The sequence below is a fragment of the Cynocephalus volans genome, chromosome 12 (genome assembly GCF_027409185.1).
Source record: "Cynocephalus volans isolate mCynVol1 chromosome 12, mCynVol1.pri, whole genome shotgun sequence".
Taxonomy (NCBI): domain Eukaryota; kingdom Metazoa; phylum Chordata; class Mammalia; order Dermoptera; family Cynocephalidae; genus Cynocephalus; species Cynocephalus volans.
In genome coordinates this window covers 95,834,032-95,854,648 of record NC_084471.1, presented here as the reverse complement: position 1 = coordinate 95,854,648, position 20,617 = coordinate 95,834,032, and the positions used below count along the sequence as shown (strand labels likewise).

Genomic DNA, 20,617 nt, shown 5'->3' with positions numbered 1-20,617 from the left:
CCCACCTGCACTTTTTCCTCCATTCCAATTATTCCAACTGCTTCATTTGGATGGTTTCAACAATAACCCTCAGATGATATAAACAGCTCCAGCTGTCATAATAAAGAAAAAAATATGGGTAAGAAAATACAAAAGTCTGGAGAATATATTAACATATCATGCAGTTCTGAACAGTTGTTGGAAGTAGAAAGCAAATTTGATTTGAGCTTCCTAGGAAACAAAGAAAAGATGGAAAATGTAAACAAATATATAATTCACAAGGCCTAAGAAAAATGCCATTTAATCAGAGTCTGAGATATTTTTTATATTAAAATCTGGTAGAAATTTCGTGAGTCTGTAGGACATTGTGTGACACAGAAAACAAAATCCACAGTAGCATCCGTAAGCCACTAAATTTTTGCAGCTGTTTATAAAACATTATTCAATACAGGTGAATGGTGAAACCTGATGAACAATTCTTGAAAAATTCTGGGGGACCAAAGCAACAGAGGTCAAAGTCAAGTACACAGCTCTCTGGACTGATCCAACGTATAAATTTAAAACTATCAGAAGAAACAGTTTAACATACAGCTTTTCAGGTAATCTGCCATAAACACTACTTCCTTCAGATGACTTTTTGAGAAAGAAATGAAAAGCAGCATTTGAAGGAAGCTGTAGTCTCTGACAAGAACACAGAGTGCTGAGATGCTGTGATATGAGGAAACCCACATATGGAATTTCAGAAATACAACTAAAACATGTACATAAATGGAGAGCCACTACATGGCTGTGGTAAGGAGCTGAGGGTCATGATCTTCCTCAGTAAGCATTTCTGGGTCTACTCCAACACACAACTGAGTCACAGAAACCCTGGACGATGTGTCTGGACAAATTTCACACCAGGCATTACCTTCTATGTCCATAGAAAAATCTGTCATATAACATTGTCAGACTCTGGCCAACTGAATTCTGAAGGACATCTGCAAAGACACCACATTTCATCTTTGGATATCCTTTCTTGGCAGGATTAATTGCCTCCCAAGACCCAGAGTAGGGTGTGGCAGGAATACACTATCATCAGGGTAGAGAACTCAAGATACACATCTTTTGACTCGCCATAGCAATAGATGATGTTTTCTCTACTTCTCTCCCCATGGCTCAGATTATTTATTGCATTACTTTTGTAATCTTTCTCCCAAAGGAACATGTAAGCCATACACAGTTGGCATCAAATATTACTGGATGACAGATTTGTTTCCAAAATGGTAAAATTAGATAGTACATCTCATCTAAATTCATGGAATTCTCTCCCCTAATAACAGAGTCATGTGATAGCTTAAAAACACATGCTTTATCATCATGCAGTAGCAGTTTATTCATTAGAACATTCTGTACTCTTCTAAAAATCCAACATATCTCATCCCATCTCATATTTGGTTATTTTCCTTCTCAAAAGGTCCTGTGACAAATCCAATGCATTTAACCACCACACTATGCCCATAAGGCTACTTGAACAATAGCTTACATTGTAAATTGTAGCAACTGTGGGTGCTGCTGACCTGTCAATCTCAAACATATTTATAAGCTACACGCACAAAAATGAAATGAACAAAGTGATTCAGATCAACCAGCTCTGACTACCCATCTTAAGGAAATCATCGGGTGTGCCTAGGATCCAATGCTAACAATTTGTTACGCACGGCAGTGTTACAGCTTTCTAAATGGTAAGTAACTGTTTAAAAATTCCGAAGCATTCTTAAAATGTTTCACTTAAACATTTTTGCAATAAAATCTTATTGAACTGTTGCTGTCATTAATTTTCTGCAGACTAGAGAGCAAGGAATTCAAGTTCGATTTTTGTTCTTTTAACTTTGTCTACTACTAGCAAATAAACTGTGCCTCTTTTTTAAATAAACCCCTGGCCTTGAGTTTTGGCCCCTTAATAGTAGCCTACATGGTTGACTACCCTTGGTGTTAAATTTTCTTAAATTGTATTTCTGTCAGTGTATCATTTTTTTAAGCAATGGACCCTATAATAGCAAGCACTGGTCTGTCAGGAGTGCATTTTAACAGCACGACACAAGTATTTTTCACTACAGGAGACAAACAATGATATGTATTACATGCAGTAAACACTGCCTTTGGTACATAGGGTTCTCTGAGCATTTATCTGTCTCAAATCTCACTGTGTCCTGAATGGGGGTTTGCAGGGAAAGGGAGAGAAGCCCTGACTCATATTAACATTGCCAGTGGCTATGGTACAGCATTAGCAAGAGTGCACGGGCACTGTCACATTTCCCATGAAAGAAAATCTTGATTTAATATTAAAAGAACACAACAAGGCATATTAGCTCATGCTTAGAAAGTACCTTTCTTCCAAACAACTACCACATCCTTCTCTTACAACTCATTTCCCAAACATTGGTATCTACTCCCTCTTATTCACAAGCATCATTTCCAAACAACTTTCAATCAAGCATAAAAAGCTACTGAGAGGCAGTGCTCTCCAAACTGGGGGTGCAAAAATCCCAAGGATGCTTAAGAAATTATTAGTATTTTATATTTCTTTTTGTTTTTCTTTGGTTTTGGTGGCTGGTTGGTACAGGGATTGAACGCTGGATCTTGGTGTTATCAGCACCATGCTCTAACCAACTGAGCTAAATGGCCAGTCCCTTGTATTTCTATTTCTATTTATTTTCTATCTTATCCTTTAAACATTATTTTTATAATTTAAAAAATGTACAATGGAACACTTATGATTTATAAATTATATATATTGAAGGTACACATTTAAATTTCTTTAAAAATAAAGGTATATGATCCAAGTATTTAGAAAACACAGCAAAAAAGAATATCAATAAAAATATGTTGGCATTCGATTGCCACCTGAGAAAAAGATACAAAAATCAAAACTACAATGGAATCCTAAAAAAAACTTAAAATTTTATAATATAATTTCTACACTTTGGGATATTAAATATAATGCTTTACAAGGCCATAGAACTTTTACCTGGTAAAATAAGGAGACCATGGGCATGTAAGATATTTTAGAAAATTATCATCTCCTCAGATATAAAGTAAGTTGAATTTTCAAGAATTCCCTCACAGATTCAAATTCACCCTTGATTAAAGTACTATAATCTCAATCTAACAACCCATTCCAAATTCTAGTAACCTCCACTGTTAAGAAATATTTTTTCCCTATGGCCTCAAGTGCCCATGTTCTTAAGGCATTTTTCCAACCATCTTCTTTGTAGATGAAAAGTTGGTAAAATATCTTATAACAGTAGTAACCTTTCATATTCTTGATTATTAATCACTTTTAAACCTCATCTTAGCCTGTTTTTTACATCTTCTGTTTAATTTTCCCACTATTTTATCTTCATAACTCATTGCTATTCTTCCTTTATAGCAACAGACACTGACACTGGAAGATCCGCCCGTGTGTTCAACTCTTTTTCTGTGGCGTTCCACTGATGTCCCTTAACAATTCTATGGATAAGCCCATTATTACTATTTATAAACAAGTAAACTGAGGCTTGGAGAGGTTGAGTAACTTGCCTAGGAACATACAGATGGGATGTCACAGAATGGGGCAGACTTCAGATCTGAACTCTTCACTGTAATTATGCTGCTTGATGTGCCTCTAAAATCTCAGGATTAGATCTAACCCAACCTAGTTTGGGAGGTGTTTAGGAAATTGGCAAGAATTGGTGTGACTTTTTTTTTTTTTTTAATAATAAAAGGATATTTACAGAAGATGAAAAAAATAGCAGATGAATGGGTCATAATAGAAATACATGGATAATTTGCTATTAATGATAATTGCTGGAGGAAGGACAATACCTAATGTGGTAGAATAATGAGAAACACACAGTGCAATATTTAAAATACCCTATATGCGTTAAGATAAATATAGGATAAGCTTGTTACTTTGGAATCACAGTAAAAAACCTGAGTTGGGGTGGTGAAAATGAAAGGTTCTGTTTACTTCTCAGTAGATAAATCTGAAAAGGAAAGTTTAAAAAGTTTTTCTAAAATTTAAAATCTCTTCCAAGTGTGTAACTTTTTCTCACGTCACTGCAAAAATACACAGTTAATCAAGAAGACAAAGCATTTAACATATTTAGTCAAATAAGCAACTGATCTCAATTCCAAAGATAGTGGTTAGTTTAATAACTACCACTGATAAGATTATTTAAACACCAAGCAAATGATCAGGTCAAGAGCAAACAGCTCTTCCTTAAAGTCAAGCTCAAATTGACTTTGGAAGATTAGAATCACAAAATGATTAGGAGTACAGTTCTTAACTCAACCAGAACAAGGTAGCAGTTATAACAGATGTCCCATCTACCAAGAATAGGTAGGTTGCTAGAAGTTGTAACAAAATAAAAGCACCCAGGATGCAGGATGACAGTAGGAATTAAGACTTGTAAAGCCTGTTGGCCACTGCCTCCTCCTAGCTTTCTGAAAAGTAGGTGTCAGATTTTTGATGCATAAAGTATAGACTTCACCGTTTTGAAAGCTCACCCGTTGATCCTGTGCCTTCTTGTAAGATTCAAGGCACATTAGTACAGCTTCTCAGCAAGCACCCACGATGACATACCAGCCCATTTTATAAATACAGGTTCAAAGACTTTGATTTGCATTTAAAATTTAAACTTGTTTTTTTTAATTTTAAAAAGATAGTATATACAAATCCCACTCTCATAAGTAGGAATGAATATTAATATTTTAGTTTTGAAGATTAATGCTTAGCTTTTCTTGATGTGAAACTAACATTGATGAGCTAGGGTTAGGTTATGGGAGAGAAATAAGTATAAACAACATGTAACATTTCTCTCATCTCATCAAGAATGTGACTCACTAAATTGTTTTAAATGACAATATCTTCTCTAAATGCTGGATTTAGAAACATTTATAATAATTAGAGCAAATATGTTCTTTTAAATGTTTTGTACTAGAAAATAATGAAATAGGGCTTGGCTTGACTTTAGAATAGTGAAAAAAAATCATCCTTTAGACTTGGAATAACTGACTTCAAGAATAGATTGACACCCTCTGAAAAATCCACATGTTTGAAAAAAGTCACATCTTTGCAATTTTTATTATCTAAGTCTTCAGAAAAAATATTAATTACATTGTAATCAGGACAGAGTTCAACTACATCTTCAGCCAAGGTGTTACCCTCATGAATGCTGTGTTGGCAGCCCTAGCTCACCAATACAGCCATTGCCTTGTGCATTGAAAAACTATGATGTATAAATAGTCCATTAACCACAGTAGTAGGTACATGTAGATGTATCAACTTAAAATCAAATGTACAACTATACCATCACCCATGGATTAGCAACAGAAAGTTAAGAGAACAAATCCTGAGGTCCATTTTCAGATTCGTATTTTATAACTGTTACTTCATCACACAAAGTCGTCAATGAGGCCAAATAAACAGATATCTAGAAGAACTACCAGTAAATAATAAATGAAAAATAATCCCATTCAATTCAACAAATGAGTTCTGTAATTGCAAATGGAATTGATTCCATAACAACCTAACTGAATAAGCTTTATGGTGGTTCTCAAATGCAAGTATTACCACTTCCCTTGGGGACATTTAGAAACGTATAAGGGCATTTTTGGTTGTAACAGTGACGGGGGACACCTCAGGCCCATGCAGTGGCTATACCTAATCCTTGCCTCTTCTGCTCTCACTTACTCCAGCTACACTAGCATCTTTGCTGTTCCTCAAACATATCAGAAAAGCTCCCATCTCAGTGCCTGTGCACTGGCTGTTCCCTGTGCCCAGAATGTCCTGTCCATAGGTGCCTGCTCAAGTTACCATCTCAATGAGGCCATCCCTGTCAACCTTATATAGTATTTCAAATCCTCATCTCTCTCTTCCCCCCGCCCCACACACATTCTGCAAACCTCTTAAATTGCTTTGTCTCCTCCCTTAGGGTTTGTCATCTCCTAATGTACTCTATACTTATTTCATTGATAATCTGCTTCCCCAAAGTGGAATATAACTCTCCAAGGGGAGGAGGTATTTTTGTGTCTTATTCAGTGCTGTATCCCAGGTCCTTGTACAGTACCTAGAGAATATGGAATGATGATATTTTGTTAAATGAGAAAATGAGGACAGGGATGATGAGTGTTTTGCAAGGAATGTCAATTGTCACTCTGTTGATAGCTTTCCAACATCTGTGATAAGAGATGGGACGATACAGATAGCGTGAAAGTTACAAGCTAACTCTATCTTCCTCTGCACACAAAATATAATTATGAGGCTCAAAGTTTAGCTTTTATAATAGGACTACTGGCTTACAAAAGGATTTTTACAGAGACCAATTTTTACTTATTCTTTATAATCTCCCTTCAAAAATGTTTCTAATCTCTCCTGATTATACCATTTCTCACTCTCTATATTGGTTCCACGGGACATAACTAGAGTAACATTTTTTATATATTTTACTTAGTTATTTAACAACAATGGTGATTAGGCTTATCAGTTGTAAAAAAAATTGAAAAATAACTTGTCCTTAAATTCTTACTGAATTTCCCAGACTTACTGTTTACATAGCAAAATACTAATAACTTTTTAATTTATATTTATATATTACATAAAATCACTTAGAAATGCAATATTCTACATTATTCATAGAAATGCAGTATTGGCACTTCAATATTTGTTAAGTGACTAAATGGTTTCATTGTAAAACTGTTAAAGAGATAGCAAAGCATGTAATCATGAACATAAACCCCAACACTGCCCTCTCAGCAAGGACACACTGCGGAAAGAAGGGATTCTACTAGCTCAGAACCTTTCTAATATGTTTCCTAATAAACGGCCACACAAAATACTAGTTTATATTTTAAGGCAATCAGTAACTTATAATTTGTTTGCATCTCCGAAAGCACAAAGGATCATCGGTGGATATTTACATACAATACTCACAGGCTTTAAAAGTTTGTTCACAATATAGTTGAACTTCTCACCTCTAAAATGCAAATAAAGCCTGCCCATTGAAACTTATAGTCATATCTAGTGTTGGAAGTTATGACTTCTTTTCCAATTCACTTTCCCGTGTCCCCACACCCAAATAAAGGAACAGGTACTAATCCACTTATTTTACCCAGTCTTTATATGTAGCTATTGTTTAGCACATATATTTATTGAACGGTTGATAAATGCAAACTATCATTATGTTTAATGGCATAAGGTATTTTAATGTGTAATAGTCCTGACCCTTCTATTTTTGGTGAAATGTGAGCAGTAAATATATTAAAGGACATTACTTAAGAAACTTCAAGATTTTTTAAAAACAAGAGAAATGATAATTTCAAAAAGTGGTAAATATAGGTATTGCTGTTAGAACTGCTATAATAAAAACATGGCATTGTTCTAAAAGTTTTAGAAAATAAGAATAAACTAGTGATACCTAAAATTAGCTCTCCCCCTTGATGTGGCCAGTTGGGGTCCCACAGCATAAATGAGATGGGAATTTATTTTTACTCTGTGGTATTTAGATTACTATTAAATGTTAGCATTAGCACATTTTATGAAGTTCCATGCCCCCGTACTAGTCCTTGTCATATTTGATATTTATGTTTACTAAAACTGATTTTCAGTTTTTATTAATAGGATGAGTTTAATGTGGATGATGCTTTGCTGCATTAGTAATAACAATTTTACTTAAATATGGCTTTGGTGTACTCCTCTGCAAATAAACTTTGAATTCCTCAGAGTCTTTTATTTTCCCAGTAGCCCAGTTGGAGAGTTTTTAATATTAAATTGAATCATAACAACACATGCTGATTAGAGTCTAACTTAATACACGCAGCTTAATGTTAATTTTCCAACTTCAAATCAGGGATCTGACTATTCCAAGATGATTATTTATCTCAAGTGTGATTTTATTTTAAACTTGTAAAGCCCAGAGCCCCAGATTTTTGCATCATACAAAACTAATATGATAGAGCAAAGGAATTTGGAAAAAAGATTTAGAATCTTTACATTACTACAGAAATATTGTTGAGAACGAGAAGGTTTAGCAGGAAGTTTTGATAATATAGAACAGAAACCAAAAATGGCAAAGGTGACTGACGTGAGTAGTTTGTGAAGATAGTAAATATGTTTAACTAATATAATAAAAGGATATGCTTAGGTCCTAATTTCTTTAGAGAAAAACGATCCATTAATACCAATAATAAAAGGAAAAAAGCAAATAGCAAAAGAAATTGTTTTAAAGTAAGAAATTAAAATCTAATTTTAAAATCACATTTCTTGCTCAAAGTATAAACTTCCACTTCAAAATAAATTTCTTACAAATACCTTGAAAAGGAAAATGTATGGTTAATCATCAAAATAAATATATTAAGATGATAGAAATACAAATAGGACAGACAGGATCAAAGTCCATTGAAGCTGAGAAAAACAGAAGTGCATGATAGAAATCACAAGGGAATAAATCTAGGCATTCCACGAAACTTGTCTTTCATCTTAGAATGGTGAAGAATCTATATGAACAGATCAGTGTGATAGTTTGAAAAGTAAGAAATTACCTGGTATAAAGTATCTGAATTTTACAAGTTTCAAAGTTTTCCGAACTATGGTGACTTGGCTAAAGTCAATGATGACGAAAGACAGTTCTCAATCTAAGGTTATATGCATTCTAATCTCTGGATGTGTAGCATGCATATATATATATCCACATCTCTTCAAATGCTTCACCAGGGGAAACTCCATGTATTATTAGCAGGAGTATTCACATACATAAACCAATTTTTACAAGGCTATGAAACTAAAAAAAAAAAAAAAAGAAAGGAAAATGCCTTTTTAAAGAAACATGGCTCATGCAAATGCCATTTTCTAAAAATACCTGACCAATTGAACACAGTATTGCTATTTTTATTTTTACTTTCCTTGTTTTCAAGATCTTGTCCAGCATTTATACTTCATATATTTTAGCTTTTATTAATAAAAGTGAAAAATGTTAGCTAATATTTTTGGAAGATTAGATGAAGCTGCTGTATATAATTTTGAATAAGAGAAGATATTCTCATAGAAACTGAAAAAAAGTTTTCAAATCAAATACTAAAATAAGACTAATGCCTTACAGTGTAATGAAGGAAAAATAATGGTCGTTTAGGTTGGTGCAGTTCTTCTTTTAGGCTATATAATTTTTGTGACACAGAAAACTGAACTGCATAATACATTTCTACAATGCATTTATTCATCAAAACCATTTACAAAATTACTATTTCAGCATATTTTTAAAGATTCCTTAATAAATTATGTTTGTGCAGTCAAAATACAGCATTAAAATTTATTATTAGTCACTTAATGGAAGTTAATGGTGAATTTATCAATGAAGTGCTGGCTTACTTTGACATAGTCTAAGAGCAACCAAAAATATTCTTTCCCAGAATTCTATGTATTTATAAAGTGCAAAATAAGCAATTTTAGCAATTCTCAAATATATTTCTTCCAGATGCATTTAATCCTAAATATACTTGTAGAAACAGAATATTTTTCTGCTTAGTCAGGTATGTCTCACCTATCCATCTTATGTGTAAAAACTATCCTGACTGAAGTATTCCATGCATTACAAAAAGATAAAAAACTGAAAGGATACAGAAACAGTGTAAAGTATTTTTAATATTCTTGAGGGGGTGGTATTTTCGGTGAAAATATTTTGTTTATAAAACAAACCAAAACCAAAAAGCCACAAAACTAAAATAACTAATTATAATAAATACATAAATACTCATTCACTGAAAATGGATGCATTATAGAATTAGGGACAGATACGAGGATACATCAAAAAGTTCACGGAAAAATAGAATTAAAAGATAATATGAATCTTTCCAGGAACTTTTTGAAGTACCCTCATAGTGCAGATAAATTTACAAAAGAAAAGAAATTGTATATGTGGATTAAATATTTTTAACACAAATCATTGCAGGGGAGTTGTCGTTTAGAAAGTCTACTGTGAACCCACCAATTTTTTTCCAGAGTGAGGGGCACTCTCCCAAAGTATTACACAAAACAAAATTATCAATCCCAGTTTGTAGTGGTTCATGAATACTATATAGCCTAAAAATAATGGGAAAAATGAACTTAAATTGCGACTTTTTTTTAAAGCTATAAATAAGGTAAGATAGGTTGAAAGGAATAAAACAGAGTGTTTTTAAATAGAACATAGAGTCCAATACACTCACATGTCAAAGTATTTCATAATACTGAGATTAACTTAGACATTTAAATATAATAAAAATTATGACTGTTATAAAGTGTTTAAAAAGCTCAACTAAAGCTTGTAGAGAAAAATTTTATTTGTAAGGAGTTCCATTCCATATAAAAGGTTAAGTTTTCAGAATTTAGAACAATAAAAAGTGATTTTTCAAATAATAATAACAATGCAGTGCTTTTCAGGGAAAATATTTCCAAATGCCTAGTATTAAAAAGATGACAATGAAGGAAAAAAATGAATGCTTTATTCAATATTAAAAAAGAATTTGTACTTGTGGATTGCCAGATAAAATAATATTAGCAACATATTCATATTTACTTTTAAAGCTATAATTATGTACCGATACAAATTGAATCTTACATAAAAATGTAGAAGCAGCAGGTTTGATCAGTGTGAAATAAAGTTATAGCTAGATTTATGCTCTATGTAGCATTTTATTTTAATTTTCTCTTTTAGGGTTTATATTATTATATTAAAGCATATAAAATTTGTATTCAGCATAGCAAGCTTCAAATCATTTTGGTTAATTGGCAGCTACGGTGGAGCATAAAGCATCCCTCTTTCCTAGTAGTTTCATTTTAAACAAATCATCCTCACATACAAAAATAGCAAATTGCCTTAAATTTTATATAAGACATTTTACGGCTTCTCATATAGGAAGAGCTATAAGCAGCTCCCATAACACATACCACAGCAAACAGCTTTGAATAACTCTCTGGCAAGATATCATTCATAGAGATACAAGAGACAGCCTATATCGTCTTGATGTTTAAAATATACCACAAAAAGTTGCAGGCTTAAAACAAACAAAAAAGCAATAATTGCCCAAAAGCTTGAGTGGTAAGTTCTGATATTCTTTATTGCCTCCAAGTTGAAAAGTAAGGTATTTTGATATTTCTCCTAGTTCTGACCGTTTCATGCTTGCCACAAAGTCTTAATTCTAAAACTCTGATTATAACTTACTTTATTTCCCAAACTGAAATAAGGATGATAGACAGCAGTGACTACAGTCCCTACATCATTACTAAAACTTTGATATTTTCACACGATAATTCTTAATCTATTTTAGACACTGTCAGTTTTAAGCTCTAATTTAAAGTACAAAGATGCTTCTATGTCTAATTTGTTGTAAGCTCACCTTTAAAAAAACAGAAATGATTATAAATGTGTTGCATACACTTTTAACAGACACATTTGTGGGTGTTGGCATATAAATATTGACTGGCAGATTGACTTCATAGTTTTAGTCAGAAAGCACGTTAGGGAAGTTTAAAAAAGTCAATCTTTCTCTTCCTTTATTTAATGAGTTTCTGAAGGAGGAAAACAATTCTACAAATGAGGAAATTCTGTCTCATCATATATGTGAATTTTATATTCTATAATAAAGTAAAAGATATTAAAGCAGTACAGTTATGGAAAGCGAACAATTCCAGTGTTAAGATTTGAAACTCAGTGCACAAACTACAGAATATTTTTCTTTTCTTTTTCATAAATATAGCTAATTGTGCTATAAAAAATTTAAAAAATTGAAAGAAACCAAATTTACCACAATAACAGTTTCTATAACTCTTTAGAAAACATCTTACAATCTAAATTCTTGTATTTTCAAATTATTTAATATCTCAAACCATCATTCAAAGAAAAACATGTCATCATTAACTCAAAGAACCACAAAATAAAACATAGAACTTCAAGACTCAGAAGTGTTTTCTTTTTCTTTTTTGGAGGGAGAAGTTTATTAGGAAGTTAAATGTAATTGGCAAAAACATTTCACTTTTCTCTAGATAAGAAAAATTATCTGGATGATAATAGCCATTACTAATCACTTACTAGTACAGGTAAACTACTTTTTTTCTTTATCTTTTTCCATATTCTTACTTAGGTGCCTAGTGTTTCAGACAGAGAAATACAAATCTGTATGTTATTTATGGTCTGTCTGGTGCAGAAATAACATACAAAGGCCAAAAGCAAAACAAATCTAAACAACTTTTTCATAGAATTTAAATGGTTAAACGCTGGCTGTGTGAAAATATAAAAAGGAAATATACTGAACTAGGAGGGAAATGAGAAAAATTATTTCCAAAGCTCAAGAAAATAGCCACAGAATACTCTCTGTTCACTGACCATATTATAGATTTTATGTAATTAAATAAACAACTACATAGTAACAATTTTAAGCAATTCCCTTTTTCTCTTAATTTCATCCATTGCCTAAAATTACACCCTCTGACACTGAAGGCATTTAATGAACATTTTTGAATGACTACTTACATATAATCAAAGAAATTAAATTGTAAATAAAATCTGCTTGACTGTATTTGTTGATTTAACATACAGAATCTATTTTAATTTGCCAATCAGAGACATATGCTGTTAAACATCTACACAATTTCATTGAGACACATACTTTCTACATAAAACTAAATACCACATCTGCGGCATAATCTATGACACGTAACACAGTGTTTCACACACATACCAATTCTCCATTTCTGCAATTATAAGTGATGAAGTTGACAAAGAATTCACACTATATGCACCAAACTTTCAGTTTAAATAAGGGATAAGCTTGCTGTTAACAACTTAGTTTGAAATGTTAACAACCCTTAGGCTGTTAACATAACAACTAGCCATTAATGTGGTAATGACCAATTTGAGATGAAATTGTACACTGAGAAATGAATATTTTGGCAATCAGGACCAAAGCTTATATTTGAAAGAGTCCAATATATTTTTAATAAATTAACTAGTATCAAAAGTTTGAGCCTATCAGAAATTAACTAAAAGTTATATCACAAAAGCAACACATACTCTTTTAGAAAGAGATAAGGATTTCTGATATGAAAACTATTTTGATAAATTGCCTTCTACAAAACACTACTTGAGACTATAAAATACCAGTTTATCATCATATTTTTTTTACTCCCATAGGGAAGAATAAAACAAAACAAATCTCAGGTTCCTTTCCCTGCTACTGACAACTGTAAAGCAGTTTCACTAGTGATACAGGTATTTCATTGGCAAATTCATATTTTTTATTTAAAAACTCTGGATATTTCAAGCAACTTTCTTTAACGTTTACTTAATTTTTGTCTTTTTTGTCTTTTTTGCTTATTAAAACACCTTTATCTTGCCTGGACTACACGAACTCCTTGTTTGGAATTGAGACATAAATCTACTTGAGATACTGAAATTGTAAACAAATGGGAAAGTCAAACGGAATCAAAAAGCTGTAGCTATTGGTTAGTACAGATAAGGCAAAAACTGGAAAGCAGCGTTAAATCACTAGAAGCAAATACAAATGAGGCTCTAATTCACAATGAGCAGAGAAGAAATTTTGATTTCAAAGAGACAAGTTCAAAGACCGGAGAGTACTGAAAGAATTCACATTATACGTTAATTCTGATTAGCTGTGCCGCTATAATGAGGGAAATCCTGGCTGGAGAGATCACTTGCCATTGTAGGCAACTTGCATGCATTTTGTGCTCTTGGAACACAGAGGAGCAGTAACAAGTGGTCATACTTAGTCAGGAGGCTGTCAGATGAGGCAGCCCTGAGAGGGAGAAAAAGTAGGACTTGATAAGCAGTACTGAATTCACCCTCTTGTAACTGCCATTAATCAAACGATGTATTTTTATATATAAAGATTGAATCTGACTAAAAGTAACTGAATTAAATACTAAGAAGAACTAAATTACCAGAAAACACTTCCCAAAATGACGAAGATGGTTAAGGAGTTACTGCTGACTGATAAATTTTGTGTCATAAGGGACAAAATTCAAAATAAATCGCGTAATGTCAGACTAGAAAAATGATTAATTGTATCAAATATGAAAATCCAAATGATGCCATATATCATTCCTCTAATTTGATAGATCCTACTTTATTAATATAAGTAATTTGCAGCTGAATCAAGTGACAAAGTTCCCTGAAAAGCAAAATAATTTTTCTCCAATAGAAGTTCTGTGTTGAGTTCCAAATGCTGGGAAACAAGTTTAGTTGGCTTCATGGCTTCATATCAATAACATCTGCATTGACCTGTAACTGTTCAGTTGTTTACAGTTTGGAGAGTGGCTATCACTTCCCCATAATGATGGAGGCCTTCTTTTGTTCTTATTATTCATAAAGCTACTGACAAGTCTGAGGCTGTGCCATACTCAGTGATGTCTTTGTGATGACCATTTTGAATGTCATAGGGGAAGTGTATTTACACTTCAGGAAAATTTTCCAAACTGTACAATAAATATACTAACAAATACCCATAAGAATTTAAAACTGTCTTCCTCTGACAAATCTGAAACAGAAAAGTGAACTAAATAATTTTAGAAGAATAAATTCAGGTCCAACTAAAGGGTAATAGTTACACTATTTTGCATAGTGTTTTTCAAGGTGGATTTTTCAAACCTAAAGAGTTAAAATGGTTAATCAAGCAACCGATCCATTTCTCTGTGTTACATTCAGCCTACATTGCTCCTTATCACGAATAAGAAACTTGTATGCTGATTTCCACCAAATACATCCTTGGCAGTTTCAATACAGGCAGTGGAATAACTGAGTCCTAAATATGAGTATGTAGGCAAACCAAATTGAAACGCTTTCTTTTGTTTTTGGCAGCTGGCTGGTACAGGGATCGAACCCTGGACTTTGGTGTTATCAAGCACCACTATCTAACCAACTGAGCTAACCAGCCAGCCCTGAAGCACTTTTAAATACTGTGTTTTGTTGGCTGTTCCTTAAGCAATAGTTTGTGTAACATACACCAGGCATCAATTTGAAGGTTGATAGGTCAACATCTTTCAGGAATACAAGCTGGTAGTAAGGAAATAAACCAAACAAGCAAAAACAAACTTACAATCGTATTTAAAAAGGCATCCAGTCATCACTGGTGTGCAAGGATAATTCCTACCTCAGATAGTCTCTGCGACAAAGGATAAGATTAGCTTTAGTGTACAGGGTGGAGCCCACCTCTCCCAAACGACAGTCACAGCAGGCACACTTCAGGCAGTCTTCATGCCAGTATTTGTCCAGTGCCTTTAGAAGATACCGGTCCTTGATCTTTCGGTTGCAGCCAGCACAACCTTTCGGCTTGGTGTCTGGCTGAACTGAGAGCATTTGTATACCTAAAAAAGACAAAAACAAAAAAGAGAGCTGAAACTCCAAGACAGAATAAAAAGATGTCAAAAGACCGCAAACAAGTTAATATTTAATATTGTCTTTTTTTCTAGAGTGTTAGGTTTCATTTTTAGGGCCAATCTGAAATCAAACTAAATTTTGGAAACAAAGTCTCCAACTTTGTAAAGTCCTTATTAAATCATTTATAAAGTCACACATAAAGTAGCAATAATAATTCATGTCGTACCTGGTAAGTTGACATTATATATGTGAAATTAAATAACATTAAGTCATTTTATAATGTCCCCTTCTCCACATAGAGCAGTTCCTTTAGGAAGAAAATGTAAATGGCTAACCACCTGAAAACAAAGCTATTTAACAAACTGAGTCCACAGTAGTCAAAAATTAGTTTTGCTTAACTGGCTAAAAAATTAACTTAATATGAGCTAGGTAGTGGAAGAAGAGTACACCCTGTATGGTATTACACTAACCTCACTTAGCAGTAGAGATGTTCATAGTTAAGTATACAATACAGCAACCCGAAAAGCTCACCAATCCTATATTGCTTGTTTATATCCAAATACTTCCTTCTGTGTCTTTGATATTTCAAAATATTCATTATATTAAAATAAAAAAATCATACTCATAAGCATCTATCAGTGGTACTTGCTTTTATACAAAGCTAAAATATAGGATTATACAATTTATTACCATAAGCATGCACTTATTTATTTTATAGGAGAAAGAACAATAGAAGGCAAAGTCCAAATATATATAAAATTATACAAACATACATAAATATATTACACATGTTATATACATACTATATTGGACGTACAGATATTTATATGTTTTAAAGATACATCGTCATCATAAATCGGGAATCTAGCTGAGTTCTATGGGTTTTACAACTTTATTGAAAGCTTTTCCATGAATGAATATTCACCTTAGAGTTTCTTCTTATTTCCTAGGTGTCAAGCACCTAGTCTCAAAAAGAGCTGGACCAACTATTCAAAGCTTCATATTTATAAAATAACTCATTTTAAGCACTATAAAATACTGCAGACATCATCAATTCCAGATTCCCTTATTTTACAAGTTATGATACAGAGGCCCAAGAGAGGTTAAAGAAATTGCTTAAAGCTGAACGACAGTTAAGCTGTAGACATGGGGCCAGGTAGCCTTCTTATAGTCTGAAGATCCCTTTGCTATACTATGCTTCTTCTCCTAGGCATAAAGTTTTAAACTTGGATGTAGAAGGAGATAAAACCCCCAATGTGCATGCATTTGAAAGAGGTTCAAGAAAAGAAACACCAAACTATAATCTTCTGCATTTTCTGTGCATTTCCTTTTTCCAAAATAGCTAAATTTTCTCCAGTTTCCTCTCATAACTTAAGATGACAATTTCAGCCCCATCACCTTCACAACATTTTTAAAAAAATACACTGATAAGACACATCAAGGCATCCCCACAGCTGAACAACTTTTCTAGCTACAAACAATACATGAATTGCACACAATATTGTTATGATGTTGAACTGTCATTAGAAAATAACTTGTCTCATAGAGTATCGAAGTAGGGAATGGCAGAGAAGAAAGCAGGGTGGCTGTTCTTTCTGCATGACATGCATAGCCATGGTTGCCGGAGCTGCAGACTAGCAGCTGGATTTGTACAGAAGAGCAGGTGGTATCCCCATAGCCCGCTTTCTGCTCCTTTTCTTTGAAGGAGCTAAGAGCCTAGTATAGATTAATCACAACCCTTGATAGGTCTGCTAAATCTCACTCTCTAGAACTTCTAACAAATGAAGTTTCTTTGATCAGAACTAGTTATCCTCTTCTAGCAAGGTTCCATAAGGAAAGAATCTCATTAATTACAGTGCAGAAGAGACCCAAGTGCCTCTTAACCATATACCTGAAGGGAGGCGAAATTTTTGACTTACTAAATGACATTTTGGATTTTGTTATTGAAAACATCCAGAGATATATTGAGAGTAGCCATTTTAATTATCTAATTTATAAGGCTATTATTTTTTAAAATCACACGGCTCAAAGATGAAAAAATTTTTAAAAATCCTTCTTAGTAGTAGCTGAGCTATATTTCCCATAGTTGTGTTACTACCATCAAGTGTAGAAGGTCAGCTATCTCTATTCAAAGTGCTTTGCAAACAAGACAGAGGATACCACCATTTGGCACAAGTAACACTACCCTGCTTGTCTTCACAAAATGTTTTTGTTGTGTTGACATTTTAATTTAGCACTCGGAGGCCAATTAATATTTGAAACTCTTACATTCTGTTTGGCCCTGGGCATAAAAGGAGTTTGAGATTTCTCATGGCTTCCCAGTACTTTTTTTGAGAGAACATCATCGCATTTCCCTTAAAAATGGAATTTTTTCAATTCTGTGCAAGTTAACAATCGTAGAAAAAGAACTATTTTGTAGTCACCATGTTGCCATGTACCTAAAAGGCATCAAGCAGTCAGTGGCCTCCCCTCGTCATCCAGAAGAACCCGTCTGGGTAGAGTTATGTGCTCGTAGCTGAGAAACATTTCACAAGTTGCTCATAGCACATCAGGACTCATAACAAGTTTTAGATTGGCATGTAAATTGTTCTGAGAGAAATTCTTATTGCCTCTGAGTCCCTGCCATTCTGAGTTATTTGACAGTTTAAGGGAAATCATAATTTTTAAAAAAAGACATAAATAATAGCCTGTGCAGTGTGGTATGCTGAAATAAGTAGAAGCATTTCATTTAAACTCTGGTGAGCTTTTAATTGCCTGGATTGCATTGTGAGGCGGCCTAACGGTTGATTGCCTCCATTATATTCCCTTGTTCTGTGCCATTCATCCGCAGTCGCAGCTTCAGTAGTTAACACAACAAAGTAACCACAACTCCACAACACACAGGGGTTTAAAAAATAATCATAATAATAATAAAAGATCTGCAGCACTTAGACACAGTCTTTTATATTTTTGGACTAACTACACAGAGTGAATGGAAAACATTTTGTCTCTGTTGGAAAATTCACAGGGAACAATTTGGGAGAAGGAACAGGAAGAGGGAATACATAAAGGGGGTTGGAAGAGATGTGGTGCCTCAGAAAGATGCTAAAATGGGAATGCAGGTTCTGCAGCTGGGAGCAGTGACACAGATTAAAAGAATTTGGCCAATGTGGCCATTCGGTTGCCAAGAGGTACCAAACAAAAGGTTTTCTCTCCTTCTGCCCATCTTCATCCTCTCCCCAGCCCCCAATGTGGATTGGAAAACTGGACTGGGCCTAAAAGCTTGTTTCTCTCTGTTCACTGGCCTAGAGCATCCCTATGGGCTGCAGCCCCCTAAGGGACAACAATGCAAATAGATGTCCCCAGATCTCAGGCACTGGAGCTGCTTAACTCTGTTCTGCCCCTTCAACTCCCAACCCCCTCCCTTCCCTTCCACCCCCCTCCCCTTTTTGAGCAATGGAGCTGGGAACCAATTTGATTCCCTTTTTCTCCAATGCAGCTGCAAGGCTCAGAGATACTGACATTTTTCCACTCTTATCAGTTTAATTACAGTTACCATGGCAGCAAAGTGCTAGTGCTTGGCAAAGGCCAACAAGAGATTTGCAAGACTGAGTTCAATTTTGATGCAGCTCACATGCAAAATAAAAAAAAAATAAAAAAAATAAAAAAATAAGAAACATACATACACTCTAACAAAGAATCCCTTGCGGAGTTTATGCTCCAGCCTTTTGTGGTTGTGTCTTTGCAGCCACACAGGGATGATTTGCAAAGAATGTAGCAGTATTTGTTGCACCTAGCAAGATTAATTGGTTTAAGCAGCAGTCTTTCAAAGCAGCTACAACAATAATATTTCGGATCTTTTAGAAAGACACAAAAGCAGCGAAAGAGCAGAAAGGCGTTTGAGCAGCCAAGAGTGCTGAGCGCCGGCAAAGTGCATCTATGATAGATTGTAACCTTACCAAAACTTTTCTCCTTTCTCTGCATGAGTTGGTTTAGGCGTGCCTGAGTTGCAGCAGCTTCGCATTGAGCACCCAGCCCCAGAGGCAGAAGTAGAAGGGGGTCTCCTTAATTCGGCTCAAGTGTGGACCTGGTACGCAGCCTACACCGCCGAGGACTGAGTATCGTGAAGCCACTTTGGGAGCGGGTCGGAGTGGCGGCAGGGGGTGGGGGAAGGGCGGGGGACGGCCAGACAAGACACGGCGCGCACACACGGAGCCCCTCGCAGTGTGGCAGTGTGCAAAATGATGGCGAATGACAAAGCCACATGCTTCCCTAACTCTGCCCGTAATCCTAAAATCCCAGAGGCCCCTTTTAGCTTCCCGGTAACAAATGGATTTGATTAAACTGTCACATGCAGCGTTAGCATAGCATATCATGTTCAATATGAAAAAGATCATAAATCTGACTTGTATTTCCTAACAGCAATCTGGGTAGCCCCCGTAAAAATGTGCTGCATCAGTCTGAATCTCAGTCTGTTAGGACATAGTAACCTCCGTTGCATGGAACCGCTCTCTTCTGGCCACTTAGTCCCCACCCCCCCAAACATAGTCACTTTTCCATTGCAAAGGAAGAACATTTCGTTATTATGGCTGTGTGGGGAGAGGCAGAAGTGTCAACAAGAATCAAAAGACCGTAATTTCAACACTTTTTCTTTGGGGGGGGGGGGTCATGAATTCCAGCAAGTGTGGGGGTGGGTCCGTGAACCCATCCGGGACTACATTCCCTTCCTACAGGTTAGGAGCAAACATTTCCCGATTCCCAACTCTCCCGCCCCTCTCTGCCCGGGAGTCGGGGGTGTGCAAATGCTGCAGTTCCTGGTGAACTTTGACTGTTCTCCGCTCGAGTCGTACTTGAGACGTTCCGCGCCGCAGCAGCCGCTCTGCCTCCTTCCATCAACATCTTCCGCCTGCATTTATTTCATGTCCCATCATAAAAATAATGAAGCCTCACATGATTTAAACAAAACCGTCTCAGCAGAGCTGCAGCCCGAGTGAAAGTTGCAGTGCGGAGCTGGGTTGCAGCTCCAGTTTATGCCTCATTAGGAGAGGCTGGGGAGGGAAAAGGAAAAAAAAAAAAAAAAAAAAAAAAGCCCACATCCGCACACGCACGCGCGCACCCGCAGACACACACACAGCACAAATAAGCCGACGCGTGTGTACACAGTGGCTGCACTTACCTTCTCAATTAAGCGATATAGGGGGAGGCCGTTCAGTAAGCACCGTGGCTGCTTTGTAGTGCTTCTCCTTGGGAAAGGTCAAAAAGAAGCATTGTTT

The 20,617-nt window shown here is 35.0% G+C and overlaps 1 protein-coding gene across 2 annotated transcripts in view; it reads right to left on the bottom strand.

The window, feature by feature from the left end:
• LMO3 (LIM domain only 3) overlaps positions 1–20,243 on the bottom strand; it is a 55,334-nt gene extending 35,091 nt beyond the window's left edge. The window contains exons 1-2 of one of the 2 annotated variants that reach the window (XM_063076147.1): positions 20,195–20,243; positions 15,139–15,352 (exon numbers count right to left, since the gene is read on the bottom strand). In XM_063076147.1, coding sequence (XP_062932217.1) covers positions 15,139–15,352; positions 20,195–20,243 — 263 coding nt within the window. Of the gene's footprint in view, positions 1–15,138; positions 15,353–19,303; positions 19,329–20,194 lie in introns of those variants that run through there. The other variant, XM_063076148.1, reaches the window with a different exon arrangement.
• Positions 20,244–20,617: the final 374 nt, after the last annotated feature.